The sequence below is a fragment of the Sceloporus occidentalis genome, unplaced genomic scaffold (assembly GCF_023333645.1).
Source record: "Sceloporus occidentalis isolate IW3139 unplaced genomic scaffold, rSceOcc1.0.p SCAF_5, whole genome shotgun sequence".
Classification (NCBI taxonomy): Eukaryota; Metazoa; Chordata; class Lepidosauria; order Squamata; family Phrynosomatidae; genus Sceloporus; species Sceloporus occidentalis.
Genome location: NW_028316985.1, coordinates 57517199 through 57537193, shown reverse-complemented (window position 1 = coordinate 57537193; position 19995 = coordinate 57517199). Strand labels below are relative to the sequence as shown.

At 41.2% G+C, this 19995-nt stretch overlaps 1 protein-coding gene across 1 annotated transcript in view; it reads left to right on the top strand.

The window, feature by feature from the left end:
* The window catches only part of HMGA2 (high mobility group AT-hook 2), a 184958-nt gene extending 165292 nt beyond the window's left edge, over nucleotides 1–19666 (top strand). The window contains exon 5 of the mRNA XM_089527183.1: nucleotides 18298–19666. Coding sequence (XP_089383309.1) covers nucleotides 18298–18345 — 48 coding nt within the window. The 3' untranslated portion in view covers nucleotides 18346–19666. The remainder of the gene's footprint in view (nucleotides 1–18297) is intronic.
* The last annotated feature ends 329 nt before the right edge of the window (nucleotides 19667–19995 follow it).

Here is a 19995-nt window from a genome sequence, read left to right as displayed (position 1 = left end):
TTGGGGGGCAAAAGTGATAAGAGGAAAGCCAAAAATAATTTGAGAACTGACATGCTCAGTGTACAATGACTGTACATTTGAAATCATTTACTTTATCTGAAGACAAAGGGTATGGAACACATTGCATTTCTTTAGGTTCAGATTTTCCTCTTCTATATACACTAACTTTCAAGCATGTTTAGATTAGTTTATTGCATTTTTAAATCAAATTCCTATCTTTATTGTTATTTTAATAAACCACCAGCTTTCTTGAGAAAATATGGAAACTGTAGCAGAGTCCTACTCCATTTTACCAGATTCTACAAATGTTATCTTCTAGCTTTTAGACACATTGCAGGGCAAACCCATTCAGTAAATCTTTCTTTAGGGACAGATGCTTTCTAGCTTAAGGCCCTGAAGAAAGACACTATGTAAAATTTGACGGTTCTTTCAGACAGTTACAGAACCCAGAGGACTTCCTATCTTGCAGCTGGAGAATGCAATAGCAGGTTCTACTGGGCAGTGATATTCTCTCAGTATTAATACAAACTCTTAAATCATGAGATATGTGTATATCCACATGATAGCTGTGAAATGATTTATAACAACAGGGGAACTCCTGCCGTGAACTTGGTTGGAAAAGGATACCAGATCCACTTTCAAGCCACCAGGAAGTTTAAAAAGATCTTTTTAAAAAGTATATATGTTAAGATACCCAAATGAAAAGTTCCATGTACCCAAACTACATTTCAGTTGCTAAAATTGAATTGATATTTCCAGTAAAATCACTTGTAATTTCTTCCTCAAGTTACAAAATAAGAGTTAGAGGGAAAATAGCTCAGGTTCTTAATTTACAAACTGTATGGAGCAGCTGTATCCTTAATCATATTGCCACATGGGCGAATTACATTGTAAAATAATACAAAGGAAATAGTTATTTTTAGAGGGAAATCATTAAAACCATCAAAGTGACATTTTTTTTAAAAAAGGATGTTATTTTGATCGCTTCTTGAATCATAAAAACAATAAGCATCTATATATAACACTCTTGAATGAATCAGGTATCATGCGCAAAAGGTTTTTAAGATATCTGGTAGTAATATTTCAAAGGCATATCTTGGTTCAGTGTCCCTTATTGGCAGAGGATCTACATTGCATAGGAATGACATGAAGCCCTGCCTGCACATTCATCTGGACTATCCCTTCTGCCTCTTACAGAAGGAAATAATCTTGCAGCCAGGAGACAAAAACAGTGTATGTTGAAGGAGCCAGAGGGGCAATATCTGTTTCCTTCTCCTCACTATAGAACTGCAGCTGGATACTGTTCAGTGCCCTCAGCCTTCCCCTAATCACTTGTTATGGGCAAGCAGTCCAGTGCTCAGAAGCTGCTTTCAATGTGAGGTGTAATGTTGCATGGAGGTACTGAAACCTACTTCTACAACATTAAAAAAACAAAACAAAAATCCTTACATATCAGGTTACTCAAGACAATGTCACCAGCAAGTTGTCCCTGAAATCTTCAAATCTCCCATACCTCTCCCCAGTTTTAAAAAATTGGGCAATTTTTTCAACTTCCCCCCAAACCTAGGTCCAGGCCCACATACAAACTGGCCAAAACTGAAACAGAAATGCTCTGGTATCATTTCTAGTAGCACTGAGCCCACCAATATGTGTGAAAGACAGAAATGCCCCCTCCTCACACACACACATCATTTTCAACCCTTAGGCCTGGAGCCTATTGGTAGTCCTAACTAGAGGAAACCAACTGAATTAGTATAGGATAGATAGATAGATAGATAGATAGATAGATAGATAGATAGATAGAGGATGTTGACTTATCACTCAATCACTGATTCACACAGCAATCTAGTGGAGACTATAGATAGAGGATGTTGACTTATCACTCAATCACTGATTCACACGACAATCTAGTGGAGACTATCAATAAGACTGAGGCCAGAATCAGAGAGTTATAAAGGTGGAATAGACCTCAAGTGTCCTCTAATCTAACCTGCCAGTTGAGAAATCCCCATGATAAAGCATCTCTAAAATATGATGAGATGTCTGTTAAAACATATTGCAGAGAAGAATCCATTACCTTCCAAAGTAGTCTGCTGCACTGTCAAAACAGGTCTATCATGAGGTTCTTCCTTCCTATTTAGCTGGGATCTCCTTTTTGAGATTCTTGAGCAATTGACATGGATTGCAAGGGTTTTTTTTTTTTTTTTTTAGTATTTTCTTTTCTTTTTCATTATCAGAAACTTTTCATAACACTCAGAAGGCGGGATACAGACGGGCAAAAAGGGGTGTATTCATGACGTCATGAAGGTAGAGCCTTCAGACGGGCCTTACCTGAATGCCGCCATGAACACGCCCCCCGCACGCCCCAAGCGGGAAGAGGCGGCATTAAAAAGGTGCTGCTTTTCTCCGCTTCTTTTCCGTTTGATGCGCAGCTGCGCAGCTCTGTCTGTAAGCTGCTGCACCGGTACGCCAGAATTGCTACGCCGCTAATTTAAGTTGCCCATTTAAAAGCTCCGTGTCTGCTGTGTCGCATAATGAGTTGGGGTCCTGGAACATGCGCAGTTTGCAGTCAGGCTTTAATTGCAGCGTCAGCTGCCATGCAGGTGTGGAAGCTGCAGCACAGCTGCAGCGCATTTTAAGACTCGTAACCCTAACCCTAACCCTAACCCTAGAGCAACATGTACACATGCGCTGCTTGGAAAGTTTGGACTTTAAAGTGAGCCCCTACACACATTCCTGTGCCATTTTCACCTAACAATAAAAACCCCTAAAACTGTAAATATTTACATATGTACAAGGGAGGTGATGGGGGATGGCAGGGGGACAGCGGTGGCAGCGGCGACAGCTGTGGCTGTGCATTGCAGATTCAGCAGGAGTGCGGGGACCAAAGGAGAGGAGGCATCCATGATGCTGGTGACACTGGCAAAGTGCAAGCGGACAAGGATGCCAACACCAGCTGATCACCAGCTGGCAGGAGACCACCAATGTTCTTGGGCAGAGCGGGGAAAAAAGTTTTAAAGGGGCTTGGGCACTTTAAATGTGCCCATAGGCTTTCTGCCGCCGCTGCTTAGCGCTGCAGCTGTGCAGCTGCGCATCCGCCAGCCGGCAAAGGAAAAAAAAAAGGCCCGTTTTTGGCCGCCCGTGAGGAAGCTGCCTCTCTCTTTGCAGCGTCCTCCGAGGCGGCGGTTTGGAAACTGCGGGTCAGAAACGGCCCCAGGTGAGGCGTCTTCACTGCCCCCCATGTGGAAGCCCCATCTCCTGAGCCACGCCCCCGGGGCGGGCGGTCTGGAGGCTCCGTATTCAGCAGAATACACCTCCAAGATGTCTTCCCCTGCCCGTCTGTATCCCACCAATGATTGTTCTCAGAATGAGTCTCTGTATTTTTAGAATGTTAGAATCCTGAAATGGCAACACAAGTGTCTTTTATAGGAACATAGATCAGAAATCTGATGCAGACAGTGATGGTGTATTATCCAATTGTTTGTGGATAAAATACATTTGCATAGTTTTTCAGGCATTGCTTTGATACTGCATTTTCAAATATGGAAATTAATATCTTTGTACATGAAGAGGAAGAGGAGGAAGTAGTAACACAATAACATACAGAATTGTCTAAGTTTGGAAGAATAAAAATTTAAAAGATATATAGGAAAATGTTAAGTTATTCTTAATATTAATAATAGATATTCATATTTGTGGACTCTTGTGTTGCTGCTTTAGAGTCCTTCTTCTTCTCATAAACCACTGAGAGTGACAGAAACACAACTGCTACTTTGACATAAAGACAACTGGCTTCAGTAAATGGAAACACAGACCTATTTCACACAATACTTTCTTACGCAAATTGACCCGCGTAGGTTTCAGATGGACTGATTCTCAAAATGTATTAGAAAAATAGGTTGATCCTTGATGTACTGTTTAGATACATTTTTTTTTAGATTAGTTGTTATTACTGTGGTCTATTAACAATGTATATTCAATTTTAAAAGAGTATCTTTCAGAGGTGGTTACAATGTATTTGAGGGTTTTTTAGTATTAATTTAAATAAGGAATGTTAATTTAAGGTAGGGATATATTTTCTGCCTGCAGCATTGTATTTTTTTTTTAAAGCTGCTGAATTTATCACTAGTTAAAAGGAAAAAAGAAGAAAAAAGTCTTATTTTGTACAACATTTCTTTAGTTTTGAAACTCTTGTTCTTGCTTAAAGGGGATGCTCAGTAGTCACTCATTCAGCAGTCATCAGGGAAGTGATTTTCATTGCCACATTATTAAATTGCTTTTCATTGTAGTCCTATTGTTTAGTCTGAAATTAAATATTAAATCCTGAAATTAATAGAAGAGGGGGCTAATTTAATATAGTGTATACATGTACATATAGTGCAGATAAACCTTTATTATTTTGGCTCTGTTTTACAGTTCCTAGTGCACAGTGTCTGTATGGTAAGTTCAGTAGCCAAACTGTTCAGTGCTCTTTAAAAGCATTGTGGAAGCCTTTAACCTATCTTCATTTTTTAAACCCCCAAAGCTAGAAGATATTCATCCAATTGTACTGCAAGATATTATTCAAATTCTTTGGGGCCATATCACAGGACCCAATCCTGTTATCCTGATTATTCTTTTTTCCCTGGGCATTTTTGAAGGAAGATACACTTACTAAACTCTTAACGTATCAAAGCTAAATTCCAAAGGAAACACAGGAAAATTTAGCACAGTGTAATATTCTCCTAAGAGCCACAACACACACATTCTGCCATTCAGCCAACCCCTAACCCCTTGAAGAATATGATTGTTAAGCTCCTTGTACCTGGCCTTCATTTTTCTTGGTTAAATAGGCTATGTAATGGCTGTGAACTGTTTGGTGTTTGGAACCTTCCTTGACTGGTGCTCATAAAAATGTCGCTGTGCACTTCCACTTTGAAAGGGTCTTTTATCTTACCTTCCTGAAGCCCCTTTCCAGTGGGTAAGCACGCTTGACCAGGAAGCAGTAGCTTGGCCTTCCCACATAGCTAGGTCCTAATGAGGTGTGCACAGCTGTTGACTTTAGATTTTCAATCTTTCTCATAACTTCAAAGCAATAACATTTGACTAGAGCCCTGCAGCCAGTTGTTGGCGGTGGTGGTTTTTGTTTTGTTTTGTTTTCTGGTGAATGCCTCTCCTGACTCACTCATCATACATGCAGTATAGTAGAGTCTTATGGCCCAACCCCATCCATATTTACTTGGAAATAAATTATATTGAGTTCAGTAGATGCTCCCGTTACATAGGATTGTAACACTCCTCGAGGGGAAGGAGTAGAAATTACCACCAAGTCCTAATATTATATATACACATACACGGACAGGTCTTCAACTGCTGCTGATATCTTTGCAAAGAATCACTTGTCATTCATAGAGTTTAGGAAACTCTCTGTTTTGGATTACTACTCCCATAATCCCTAGTCAGGATAGTGATAATGGGTGTTACAGTCACACTCCAGCAGTAGCCATCTTGAATTCAACTGCTGTGAGAACAAATTACATTGTAAACAAAGTATAAGCTCTCTTTGCAAAGAGAGAGGCAGGTACAGTGCGAAAGGGATATCATTTCCTCTTCTGATTGCAAAGAGAGCTGCAGTAGCTAATGATGAATTAATGGAGAATCAGTTGGTACATTCTCATTTCCCTCCTACTCAGACATCTATTGGTTCTCCAGGATTGCTCAGCAGATTTCAATACAGTCAGCCATGGTGTTCCTCAGGTTTGTTCATTTAGGCTTAGAAAATGCAGTGTTACAATACATCATGTTCAGACAAAGCCTAAATCTAATCCTTCAGATTGTTTCTGGTGCTTCTGAAGATGAAGTACACTTCCTTCCAAAGCTACAAAAACTCCAATTATGAGAAGTCAGCATAACAGAAGAAAATCTGTTAAGAAGGTGTTAAGAAAGGCCTCAGACTTAGAGTTCAAAAATCTTATTAACATGGGCAGTTGGAAGGGAATTGTTGAGTTTAATAAAAGATACATGTTCTAGTAAAAGTATTAAAGAAGATGAAGGGAGATTTCGTATTGTGTGCCTTCATGTTATTTCTGACTTTGAATCATTGCTGACTAAGGCTGTCACAAGGTTTTCTGGGGCTGAGAAGTTGTGATTCACCCGAAGTCACCCAATGAGTTTCCATAGCCAAGTAGGGAATCAAATCCTGAGTTCCAGAGACATAATCATAGAGGAGTTTCTAATGAATAATTTGAAAATATTAAAAGTCTTAGAGGAATATTACAGAGATTTATATGCAGGGAACAATGAGAAAAAAATAAATATGGAAGACAATTTCATTAAATGCTATTTGGACAAATTATGCTTAGAATAAAAACCAGGCCTTAATGGGCCTGTAACAACTATGAAACATATTGAAGCTATTAAAAATATTAAATCTGTAAAAGCACCAGGCTCAGATGGACCACTGGCAGCATATAAGAAATTTGAAAATGAACTACAGCCATCCCTCCTGGTTCCAAACCCCTCCCCCACAAATCCAGAAAAATGCCAATATTGGAGTCGCTGTTGGTTTCAGTGGCGGTGCGCTTCCGTGTGTGCTGCTGTGTGCATGCTTCAGACACACACACCATTTTGTTTCTTCCCGCTTGCCATCTGTGAATGGGTGAGACCGTGGACTCCAGGTCTGCAAATCGGGATGGGTGACTGTACTTCATCCATTTAAAATTGTGTATAATGTATTATTAGAAAAAAGGCAGATGCCAGCAGCTTCTTGGACAAATGTATATAGTAGAGTCATTCATATAAAGAAAATATAAATGAGACATTATAAAGAATTGTAGTCCTATGCCACTACTAAATAATAATTATAAGATATTTACTTATATATCTTATGAGATCTTCTATAAATGAGAAGACACATTGCTCAGAATATCCATGAAGATCACACAGTGTTTTATTTGTTTTGTTTTTGTTTGTTTGTTTTTTGCGGGGGGGGGGGGGAGGAATAATGCAAGAACTGTTCTCAATATTACAGACTTTTTGGAACATTATAATGACAAAAAGGCTGTTTTTATTAGTTTGGGTGCAGAGAAAGTGTTTGGTAATATTTCTTGAAATTATTTATTTCTAGTATTGGAGAGAATGGTTGTTGGTTAAAATATTATTCGGGGAATAAAGACAGTGAAAAGGGCCCAGATCCTAGTAAATGACAATGGAATGAAATCAACTGAAATACAAAAGAGTTTCTTCTCTCACCTTTACTGTTTATTTTGACACTATAAACTGTAGTGAGAGCTATTAGGCTAAAAGACTGAATCTATGGGGTGTGTTTTAAAAAAAGAACAGTATAAGATGAGAGCTAGCTTATGCAGATGATCTTATGATAATGACACAAAACCCACTGGACTCACTGAAGGCTCTGGGGGGGGGGGGGTTTAAGATGTTCGGGACATGCTCTGGATTTAAAGTGAAATGTGACAAAACCAAATTGTTAACTATTTTTTTCCTCCAATTTTGAAGTAGAAAAGTGGCTCAAATATTTTGGAGTTACAAATCACAAAGAACAGGAGTTTATTATTTCAAAACAATTGTGAAAACATCTGGTAATAAATTAAAAGAGACTTAGAGGCTGTCGGCACAAGAGATAAGATGTGGTTTTGCCCTGTTTTGAAACCTACCTATTTCAAAGAAGCAAGTGGCCAACTTGGGAGGACTCTGGGATGAAGCTACACTACAGACCTAAATACCAGAGCAAAATAACCCCTGGTTTGCTCCTGTTCAAGGCAGAAAATGTGAACTATCACACAGACATGTGGTCTGTGTACTAGTGCGGAGATGAGGGGGAAGGGGCTGGCAGCTCCATTGCTACCCATATATACACAGTCAGCCCACCCTATAGGCAGGCTTGCCTTCCACGGCTTTGAGCTTACGCGGAAGGCAAGCCCTGGCAGAAGTAATGGTGTGTATATCCAGAACATCCACCACGTATGGGGAGGGCATTCTGTGTGTAGTCGCCTACCTGCTAATCAATTGCACATGTGCACAAGTGGTCACCTGCACCATTAAACCATTGCACACCCTGTGAATAAAAATGACAGCCAACATTGGGGAGGGGGGGGGGTTGCCAACAACACAATGGATTTAATTGTAACATTAACAAACTGGCTGGTCCAACAGGGGGACATGGAGGAAGGGGGGAAGGGGCATGTACAGGGGAGTCTCCATGATTGTGCTGTACCAATGTTTCACAGGGAACACATCATACGGGTGGTTAACTCTCTTGAGAAATTAAGGGGCCAGTCATACAGCAGGGTGGTACTTGGTGATAGCTGGCATATATATTTGTGGTGGAACAGAAAAAAACAATGGTGCAGTGCTACTTGTGTCTGCAAATGCTCCATTTTGGTGGGTTCATCCTTGCAGATGAAGGAGGGGGCATTGTGGGAGCTGGAGGTGCAGTCAGCAGGTTCTCCCTGCAAATCAGGAAACCCTGAAGGTAAACCAGCTTTAATCTGTGGTTATTTGTAATTTTACGATTATTTACTTGGGTCTATAATAATAGAATAATACTTTTTTCTCTTTTATTTTCATTTTCATTACAATCAGCATTAGAGGATCAAAGTCCTACTCTGTTAGTTGTGTGCCCTCTTTCTTTCTTTCTTTCTTTCTTTCTTTTCTTTCTTTCTTTTTTTTTTGTTTTCTTTTTTCTCCTTCTTCTTGTCCCTTCCAGTTTCTTTATGTTTGATTGAATATTATTTTTATTGTAAATGAGTTTGCATTAAAATTAATTTTAAAAATTAATCTCAAGTAAGAGTCATACATGAAGACAGATTTCTTTTAGGACTTTCTGAATTCACAACCACATTTAGGAGTTTCTTGCACTTACTTTTTTGGCCAATCCAGTCATGGGACAGGATCAGGCTTGAATGGCCTTGCTCAGGTGTTATTGCATGCAAAAATGCAGGCTTGTCACAGGGCGACTACAAGCCATCCCCCAGCCATGTTTAGCCAGCCGATTTTGAAGGACAGAAGCTTTCCGTCCTTCAAAATCAGTCGAATAAGTGTGGCTGAGGGATGGCTTGTAGTTGCCCTGCAACAAAGTCTGTGTTTTTGTGTGCAATGACAACCATTCAAGCCTGATCCCATCCTGTGCCCGATTGGCCAAAAAAGTAAGTGTGTGATAATCTCCTTACTATCAAAATTCAGCATAAAGTTCAGCTGCTTTCTATGGTGCAGGATAATACCAGAGTTCCCTCTCACTTCACAAAGCCTTGGCAGTGTGTAAAGCAGTGTCTCCTTCCGTTGGAAGGCTGGAAGTGGATGCATATATTTTGGCACTACTGCCACCACCAAGTTTTGGTGTTGCATTTTTGGTTGCAGCAGCAGGAGTGCAGTAAGAGCTGTGAAAAGGGCTGGGTGCAGCCGATTGTATCATGTTGTCCACACACATAACACAGCACTAGGATCCAACAACCAGAACTGGCACAGCAAAAAATATCCTTACTGGATTCCTGCTATGAAAAGGAACAGTCACAAGTGGCATCCACAAGGACATTAGAGTGGCACAGAAGAATTTTGTCTTTTGGTTATTTAGAAAATTGTAATAGCAACTAAAGCAGATGCCAACAGCTCTGCCCTGTTTACCAAGTTTAAGATACCAAATGTCAGAAACCACAGTAAACATCAAAGCTGAGGAAGAGTCATACAGTAGCTGCTGGAGAAATAGTGTATCACAGTCAGTTGATGTAGAATGTGATTTGTGTTAGGTTCAGAGCTTTGAAAAGCTACTACTTTTTTGGGATTACAGCTCGTAGAATGCCCTAATGAGCATGGCCATGTGGGATTTGTTGTTTACTAAAAGAACTTTTTTTTTCAGACTCTGCCTGGATTATGCTGTGGCAAGCTATGTCACTGTTCCCCAGGCTAACCTATCAAACAGGATTGTTTTGAGGGGTGAAAAATGTGACAAGGCTCTGTTTGTTCCATGACTCTAGCATTTTATACAGGCTGGGAATAACAAACAAGCACTAACAGGGGCTGTGTAAATTTTACGTCTGTGGCAGTTTCTCCAAAGTTGCATTACACAGGAGTATTAGGCTGGTTGGAAGTGAGTTATAGTGAAGCAGAATACTGTATCTGTGTGATAGCTTAGTGCCTTTTTGTAATTTAAATATTAATTGAAAAAGATAAGGTCAGAGGTTAGCTGACACTTGGCTTCTCTTTCTTTCGTCTGTCCATGGCTTTGATCATGCTACATCTTTCTTTGTGCCTCATTCTCCAGAGACAATCTCAGGGTCATGGCCTGTTTCCTAGTCAAGAGGTATAAACCTACTGGCTTAAATATTTGAGGCCCACAGTTTAGCAGGGGGGCCTTTTTGCTCCATGCTTTCCCCATTTCCCACATAACCCAGAGCAGACTAAACAAAACCAGTGTGAAATCTTATGGCTAGATGCTGCTATGGTTATATTTTTTAAGCTGTCATCCATTCATTTGTACTTGTGTTTATTCCCCAGATTTACAGCTTTTTCAAGTCTTTTTTGGGGTGGGGAGGGTGGATGTTTGAAACCTTTTGAGGGGCGAAAGGATGCTTGCAGTAAGCAGTGGCCTATGATTAAAGCCTAGTGTTGTTTTTTCCCCCTCTCCATGCTGCTCTTGTGCAGTAGTGTCACACATGGTAGCATTTAGGATCCCCTTCACAGCTGAAGTGTTTCAAACACTAATGAATGGAAGTTTGGTCACATAATGCAGACAAGCTGTAAGGCATGCTTTACTGAATGGTGTACTGCAGTGGCCTGGGAAAGGAAGAGAGTTATAAATTGTGTCAGTTAGCCACCCAGACAAAATGAAGCCATGTGGAAAATCAAATCTATTAAAGTATGAAGACTGTTATAAGCTGGTCATTCTTAAAAGGTCTCCCGTTTGCTGTACGGGTAAATGTTTACCTATTCGCCCTAGATCTTTTTCACATGCTGTCTTACAAGATGATGTGCAGCATTTGATAAAAATCAGCTTCTCACTAACAGCCCCTTTTATCAGCAATGTTTATTGTCTCCAGTTTACCACCCATATCCTGAAAGGTACTGCACATTAATTAAATAAAGAGTGTAAAAAGGATGGCATGAAACAGCAAGGTCAGAAGATGGTCATTTTATATTTTAAGGGCAAAGAAGAGGGGGAAAGTAGAGTGAGGAAGGTGAGAAATAGCAAAATAAATCTATTATTATTATTATTATTATTATTATTACTATTATTGCTATTATTGCTATTATTATCATTAAGTTAACACAATTTTTAGGCACTTCCTCACTGAATACTATCATTTTGGCTAAAAATCTAATGGCAGAGCTGAAAGAGTATTGTGGTGTCATGTGTAGTGCAAAAGGTTAGGATGAAAAAGGTCAAAGTTCAAATCTGCACCCAGCTGTGAAGCTTGTTGGGTGGCCTTGGGTTGCATTTTGAAGCATAACTTCTTCCCAGGATTGTTGGGTGGGTAAATGACATAAGCACCGTAAAGTACTTCGTATGCTGAGGCATCTATGAGACATAATTAATAACAAGGAACTCATATACATTAGATTTTTGGAAGAAACATATACATTCTCTCATGTTTGAAAACTGAAGTGGTGTGCACAATAATTTTGTCAATATTTTTTCTCCATTCAGCTGCTATCAGATTCCTGTATGCCTGTGACCAGAAAATACCATATGAAGGAGCAGCTCACCTAGAGCCCATTCACACTACAAAATTATAGCAAATATTATTCAACTTTAACTGCCCTGGTTACATCTTGTGGAAAACTCGGGCTTGTAGTTTGATAACGCACCAGAGCTCTCTGGCTGAGGATTTCAAATGCTTCTTAGAGTTGCCAGTCCCAGAATTCCATAAGATGGAACCATGCCAGTTAAAGTGAAATAATAGAACTATAATTGTTTAGTGTGAATGGGCCCCAGGCATCTTTGGTGTGGTTTTCATAATGGCAAAAGTAATCATTATTGTCATTATTGAACCTGTCTGTAAGGACTACCACTTTGCTGCTAGCTTCCCCCTCTCCTTTGTCCCTAAAATATAAATTGACCATCTTCTGACCTTGCTGCTTCATGCCATTCTTTTTACACTCTTTATTAAATTAATGTACAGTACCTTTCAGGATATGGATGGTACAGCCCCCCTGGGGGCAGAGGAAAGATCCGGGGGGGGGGGGGGTATTGAGGAAAAGAGGAGTCTTCAATTCAAAATATTGACATTCAAGAAAGACAAGGGGAACCAGCAGCCTTTATGACCATGGTGGCAATGAGGAGTTAGAGCATGTGGCAGCAGTGGTGGCAAAAAAGAGCTTCCACATCTGGACCCTGCATAAGCTTTGTAAGCTTTGGCAGGATTTGACTGGCAAGCTGGAATTGCTCTGCTGCCCCTGCTTTATTTGCCTGACAGGCCAAGAGAATCATAGGAGTTTATCACACTCCTTACCTTCCACCATGCTCCCGTCACCCCAGTGTCACCAATCTGCGACGGGGGCCTCCTGGTGGGATCACAGATGGCTCTTTTAAAGGGGAACACTTGCGTTTTCGTCATGGAAGCGTTCTTGTAATTGTTAGGAAAAGGGCCCTTTTTTAATAATGATTTAATCTGTTATTTAAAAAGGCCCCTTTTCCTAACAATTACGAGAACGCTTCCATGACGAAAAGGGAAACATTCCTCTTTAAAAGCGTCATCTGTGATCCCACCAGGAGGCTCCCGTCGCAGATCGGTGACACTGGGGTGACGGGAGCAAGGCAGAAGGTAAGGAGTGTGATAAACTCTAGAGTTGGAAGAGACCACAACGGCCATCCAGTCCAACCCCCTGCCATGCAGGAACATGTGGTAACAGAAGAGACAGTGTTTGTGGGAGGAGGGGATAATTTGAACCTGTGTGGGGAAGGCACATCTCAGGCGAAGGAGGGGGAAGTGTCTGGGGTCAATTTTTTGAAAATGTTCTTCACCTTTCTCAGATTGAGAGTCCTTCCTCACTTGGGAGAAGATTCTCTCCTTGCACCTGGTCATCTTGGGAATAGCAATCAAGCAGCTGATCAAGCAGTAACCGAGAAGTCTTTCATCTGCTCTGGGCTTTACTGCAAGGCTGGGATTGATGAGAGGCTTTTTGGTCTCTTCTCAGCCAACTGCTTGATTGCTGTTCCCAGGCTGACCAAGTACAAAAGTAGAAGGAGCTGAACAGTAGGTCAAGCAGCAGCCAAGAAGACTTTTGCCTGTGCAGGCCTTTACCGCAAGAAAGGTGTGAGAGGTTCTCAGAGGCTGTACAACCAGCCTCTAGGGCAGCGAGACAATACCCCTTTCCTTGCCGGATGGGTGCTGCAGGAACTGCATGCTTGAGCCCCAATCTGGCTTTCTGTGGTACAAAAAGGAACCATAAAAAGTGGCTCCTTTTTGTGGCATGGAAAGGGTGTCCAAGCTGCTGCTGCTGTACCTTTTTGCTGCTTCTTTGGCACAGCGCATGTAAGCACTGTGCTGAAGAAGTGGCATGATGCCACCTACTGTCTGGTCATTCAGGTGCCGTGAAGATGGTGTCCAGGTGGCTGGCATGTGGATGCCACACTCCTGCTCTGCCACGAGACCAGTTCTTTATGCCCTCAACAGCTGCTTGGTTACTGTTCCCTTTGCACCCAGTAACCTTGGGAGCAGCCACCAAGCAGTTGGCTGAGCATAGACTGAGAAGCCTCTCACCCACTTCAGTCTTGTGGCAAAGGCTAGGGTGGACAAGAGGTGTCTCAGTTGCTGTTCAACTAGCTGTTTGGTCATTACTCCCAAGGTGACCAAGTGCAAAGAGAGAAGCTTCTCCCAGGTAAGGAAGAACTGCCAAAGGGCACCCTGGAGCAGTAACCAACCAACCAGCTGTAAGGCCAGAGTGGGCAAGAGGAAAGAGCATGTCTGGGTTAGTGTCGTACATGAGAGGCTGAGGAGGAGGTACTGACAAACTGGATGTGGGTGAGGTAGATGCCACTGGCTTGACTGACTGCTGCACAAGCAGTAGACCTAACATCAAGGAGTAGTGATTTGGAGGGGGGATTCTAGGATTGTTACCCAGAAGGAAAGAGGTTGATAGCACGAAAAAGTTTGGGGACCACTAAGATAGAATGTAATCTAACCCTGTTTGCCCCAAGTTATGAATGAGCCTATTCTTATACACACACATCTTTTTCCTCTTATTTTCATGACAAGAGCAATCAATAAGAAACCTCTGATTAGCCCTTGTTTCCTGTTTTCTATGATTCAGGAAATGATGGTCACCAGCTTTGGAACAAGTCAGCATCTAAAACCACTTGGTGTGATAGCCTGGCTTTTTACAAAGCTGATAACTGGTTTTTCACTTTGGTTGAAATGAGAAGCTATGTTGGTTAGTGGCTTCCCAATTTGTTTGTTCGTGCTATAAAGGGAGAAGCAGGAGTGGTGATGGAATTAGGCCTATGGCACTAACAGATTTATTTTAGTATGAGCTTTCCTGGATTACAATTCACATCCTCAGATGCTCAGCCTTAGGCATATGTGCACAGTTACATAGCTGGAGTGCAATCAGACTAAAATGGGATACAAAACTTGACAATTATAACATTGTTAATAAAACTTTATAGAGGAGTCATTTAACATAAACCTCCTGTAATCTGTAAACTAAGGCCCAAAACAGATGGGCAGATGCACTCAGTTTCTGGCTTCTCTGGGGGCTTGGCGTTTAGATGACGCACTTGCCCAGAAGCCACTCCAAGATCTTTTCCGCTCTTTGCTGTGGTCCATTTGGGACTGTGGCAGGAGGTGCCCTCGGGGCAGCGGCATATGTTCGCTGTGGCCCTGGGGCAATTGGGCTAGGAGCTGGTTCTGGCCACTCTTTCCTGCCCATCTGTTTCACCCCTAATACACAGGTCTGCTGGACCATTAATTGCACAAGAATTATTAAACAAAACATTCTATTGAAGGTAGTGTCTTTTCTTGAAGAAAAATTACTTTTTGGTTATAGACATTACTATAATGATGTTAATATATGTGGTGTATTAACCAGAGATCTCTGATAATGGAATAGAATTTGTGATCCCAGATCAGATCATTCCCCTTCTAATTTTCTTTTGAAATTCCTTAGTTTGGGAACAACCACCCTGAGATCAGTAACAAGAGCATCCAGGCAGAATAGCATGCTCTGCCACTGGTTTTCATGTAGTGTCATTTCTAATGTCCATTTTGTGCTCATTTATTATCTCTTTCATTTTTGTACACATACAATCTTAGACTTTGATTGTGCCTTGTGTAGAATGCAAACAGGCATTGTTGGCAGAGAATGGACTGTATCATAATAGAAGATGATCAAATTCAAATCCAAATTTTATTGCTTTTGACCAAAGGTCATTGCACAGCACAACAATATAACAATACATATAACAATATAACAATATAAAAATACATGTAAATTATATCTAAAATGGAAGTATCTCATATCTGGTATAGAATTTCTAAACAAACGAACAACAGTTGTCATTATGGGTTAAAATTTTTGTCAAATATAGTCATCACCTTTACAGTTTATGGCTATCCCTGTTATATACTTGTTCCTGATTTTTTTAGCTGCTAAGGCAAACATAGCTACTTTCCAAGTTACATATTTATTCAGGTCCAGTAGAAGATGAAAAATCATATCCTGTGGGTTTTGACTGGGACTGGTTTCTATTATAGGTGTAATGAACCTTTCTCTTGGTTCTTGGTAGAGAGGACAAAATAACATGTAATGAACAAGGTCCTCTACCTCTTGACAACCATATGCACAAGTATGTTCTTTTGCTGGAATACCTATATATCTTCCGTCTCTGTATGCTGTATCCATCATATTTAATCGTAATTCAGTAAAAGCTTTCCGTAAGTTTGCAAATGTTAAACTAACAAAATAGTCTGGGAAAATACAGAACTTCATGAGTTTATAGTATAGGGGGGCACATGAGGACAGATAAGCAGTATGGAGATCTTTTTGTATCAATGGCGGGTTACAGACGGGCAGGGGAAGACGTCTTGAAAGTGTCTTCCCCTGAATACGGAGCCTCCAGACCGCCCACCCCGGGGGCGTGGCTAAGGTGGATGGGGATTCCACACTGGGGGTAGTAAATAATAAATAATAAATTTTTATTTATATACCGCCCTGTGGCGAACCAATCCGGGCGGTTTACAACATTAAAATAACATACAGCATAAAAACAATGTATTTCCCTCCCCCCTTAAAAAGTTATTAAACAACATATCTAATTTAAAACCACAATAACTAGTTAAAATAACAATAAAGTAAACAAAATAATACCAACCAATAAACCACTGCAACTTCAGTTCTAAAGAAAAGGGGGCTTTGGAGACATTACTGAGGAGGGGGGAAATCCTGAGATCCTGAGGCCGGGATATTTCAGTCTGGGAAGGCGTGCCTGAAGAGATCCGTCTTGACAGCCTTTTTGAAGCTGTCCAAAGATGTTAATTGACGGATCTCATCTGGCAGGCCGTTCCAGAGCCTAGGGGCGACAACAGAGAAAGCCCTCCGGGAGGTCGCCGCAAGCCTCGATTTTTGAGGCTGCAACAAGTTCCTCCAAGAGGACCGGAGAGCGCAGGGAGGATTGTATGGGAAGAGGCGGTCTCTGAGATAGCTTGGACCCAAGCCATTTAGGGCTTTAAAGGTAATAACCAACACCTTGTACTGGGCCCGGAAACCAATAGGCAGCCAGTGATATGGTCCCTTCTGGATGTTCCTGACACAAGCCTGGCTGCCATGTTTTGAACCAGCTGTAGTTTCCGAACCAGGCACAAGGGTAGCCCCATGTAGAGCGCATTACAGAAGTCAAGGCGTGAGGTTACCAGCGCGTGCACAACTGTCTCGAGATCCCTTACTTCCAGAAAAGGGCGCAGCTGGCGTATCAGCCGAAGCTGATAACAGGCGTGCCTGACCGTCGCATTCACCTGATCTATCATCAGGAGCGACGAGTCAAGGAGCACCCCCAGACTGTGAACGCAGTCACTAGTGAAGACGCCTCACCTGGGGCTGTTTCTTACCCGCAGCTTCCATACCGCCGCCTTGCAGGACGCTGCAAAGAGAGAGGCAGCTTCCGCACAGGCGGCCAAAAACACGGCTTTTTTTTTCTTTTGCCGGCTGGTGGCTGCGCAGCTGCGGCGGTCAGCACTGGCGGCAGAAAGCGTATGTGCACATTTAAAGCGCCCAGGCCCCTTTAAACTTCCCCCCCCCGCCCTACCCAAGAACAAAGGTGGCCCCCTGCCAGCTGGTGATCAGCTGGTGTTGGCATCCTTGTCCACTTGCACATTGCCAGTGTTATCAGCATCATGGATGCCTCCTCTCCTTTGGTCCCCGCGCTCTTGCTGAATCTGCAATGCACAGCCACAGCTGTCACCTCTGCCACCGCTGTCCTCCTGCCATCCCCCATCACCTCCCTTGTACATATGTAAATATTTAAAGTTTTAGCGTTTTTTTTATTGTTAGGTGAAAATGGCGCAGGAATGTGTGTAGGGGTTCACTTTAAATTCCAAACTTTCCACAATTCTAGCAGCGCATGCGTACATGTTGCTCTAGGGTTAGGGTTACGAGCATTAAAATAGAGTGCAGCTGTGCTGCAGCTTCCACATCTGCATGGCATCTGACACTCTAATTAGAGCCTTGGTGCAAACTGCGCATGTTCCAGGACCCCGACTCATTATGCGACGCAGCTGACTCGGAGCCTTTAAATGGGCAACTTAAATTTGCGGCGTGACAATTGTGGCGTACAGGTGCAGCAGCTTACAGACGGAGATGCGCAGTTGCGCAGTATATAGAAAAGACGCGGAAAAAAGCGGCACCTTTTTAATGCCGCTTCTTCCCGCTTGGAACGTGCAGGCGGCGCGTTCATGGCAGCATTCAGGTAAGGGCCGTCTAAAGGCTATACCTTCATGACGTCATGAGCACACCCCTTTTTGACCGTCTGTAACCTGCCAATGTTTCACTTATTATGTTCTTGATAGACTTTATCTGTGCTTCCAATTGGAGTTCATTAATTTCAGCTAATGAAATTCCATATTTGATAATTAGTTGCACGGCCTGATGTACCCAGTTCTTGTTGGGCATGCTGTTATTCAGTTCTATCAAACATTTTTTGGAAGTCTATTATCCAGCCTCTGAACTTTAAGCCAGTAACATAAAATTCTCCTATCTATAATGCTTTCTATACTAAGCATGTTGGTTTCCAGTCTAAGCATGGCAGTTGGTGTGTCTCATAGAAGATGATCAAGTGAAGGCCTAATTCCCCATTTTGGTTATATATTTCAGGAAGAGACTGGAGAGACATCCTCACAAGAATCTGCAGAAGATGATTAGAAGACCACACTTTGCAATTTCTACCTCATCAGCAGTTGGGTCTTTTGAAGGGAGAAGACACTGCCTTGACCACTTGCTTCTGTTGCCACAATCTTTCTACTTTGGCCTGGGTGGGGATGGTAGGGGGAGGGAAATCTCATAACCTTAAAAAGGACTTATTAATCACCTTTGTTGTAATCCCTTCACTGTCCCGGCTTTAGTGAAAACTGCTGTAACAAGGGGGACACCGATTAACGATGCAACATTTAATTACTGTTTTCTCTTCCTTTTTCCTTTAACCTACTAATAGTTTTGTTTGAGCTGCTAAGTAAGGGTGAATGGGTCAGTAAATATCTGAACCAGGTTTTAAGTCATTCACTGCACTGCATATAAATAAGACTTTTGTAAAATATTAATTATGATGGGCATTCAAATAGAAAGGCCTTGTGTTTGACACCAGTCCTTACAACACCTCTGAGAACCCACTCCCTAGCTTAGTAAACTCCCTGTTTAGAACACCAAAGATAAGGATTAGATACTACTCTTTTTATAGCCTTGTTCTAGATTTGTGCTTGACTTTTTTTTAGTTACTGTTATTTCAAAATATGTTGAAGGCTGGTTATTTTCTCCATCTAATTCAGTTGATATTCAGGAAACAAAAGCCACAAGAAAAAGGTACTTTGCCAAAAAAAAAAAAAAGGAATAAAAAAGAAAAAGAAAGAAAAAGGGAAAATGACAAAGATACATTGTATATTTACTAATACACATATATCTGCTGAAGTAGTACAAAATAGAACTCAACAGCACACCTCTCTGGGAACAGATTCATATCCTCTCAGGTTAGAATATGCTTTCTGGAGAGCCTCAAGTTGTTTAGAAGCGACTAACACCAGACATTCTCTCACGATAGAGATTTAGCAACTAACATTTGGATTCTTCCGTGAACTTAAAATGATACCTCAGAATTATTCTAAATCACAGACAGTCATGCTGGAACCAAGAGAAAAGATTCAATTCTCAGTTTGACGTAACCTAACACTGCTAGTCCATTTCATTGTTTCCAAAGGAATGGGTCTGTCTCTTCTTCACTCACACATCTCAAAACAAGAGCTGATATTATGTACCTCAACTGAGCTTGTTATAACATTTAAGCAATATACTTTGATATAGGATGTTTTTCTGGGCAGCTGAATCCCAGTTACATGTCTCCAACATTTTCACTCAAAGCAGCACTTTTAGCAATAACTGTAATATTCCCCATTTTTCAATACTACCTCTGATATTTACATTTAACTCAACGGTCATATAAACATTTGCTGCTATAATCATATAATGCAGGAAATTATTATTGGGTAGGTAATCATTAATTGCTGCATTTCCCCCTTATTTCTACTTTTGTCACCTAATTGCAGTTAAAGACACAATATCTTTAGTGTTTTTCAGCATAACTATGTATTTTTTTTTCTTTTTAAAAATGTACTATGCCTTTTCTCTGCTAAATTTCTATGTAACATACCATTAACTTGAATATATTTTTGTACTGAATTGCTCATAAGGTTTATAAGGAAAAATTTCTTCAATGACACTACATAACGTAAAAACTAATTAACTGCAATGTTTAAATATTACTGTCCAAGTTTGTACCTCAAATGATTTTTTTAAAGAAATGGA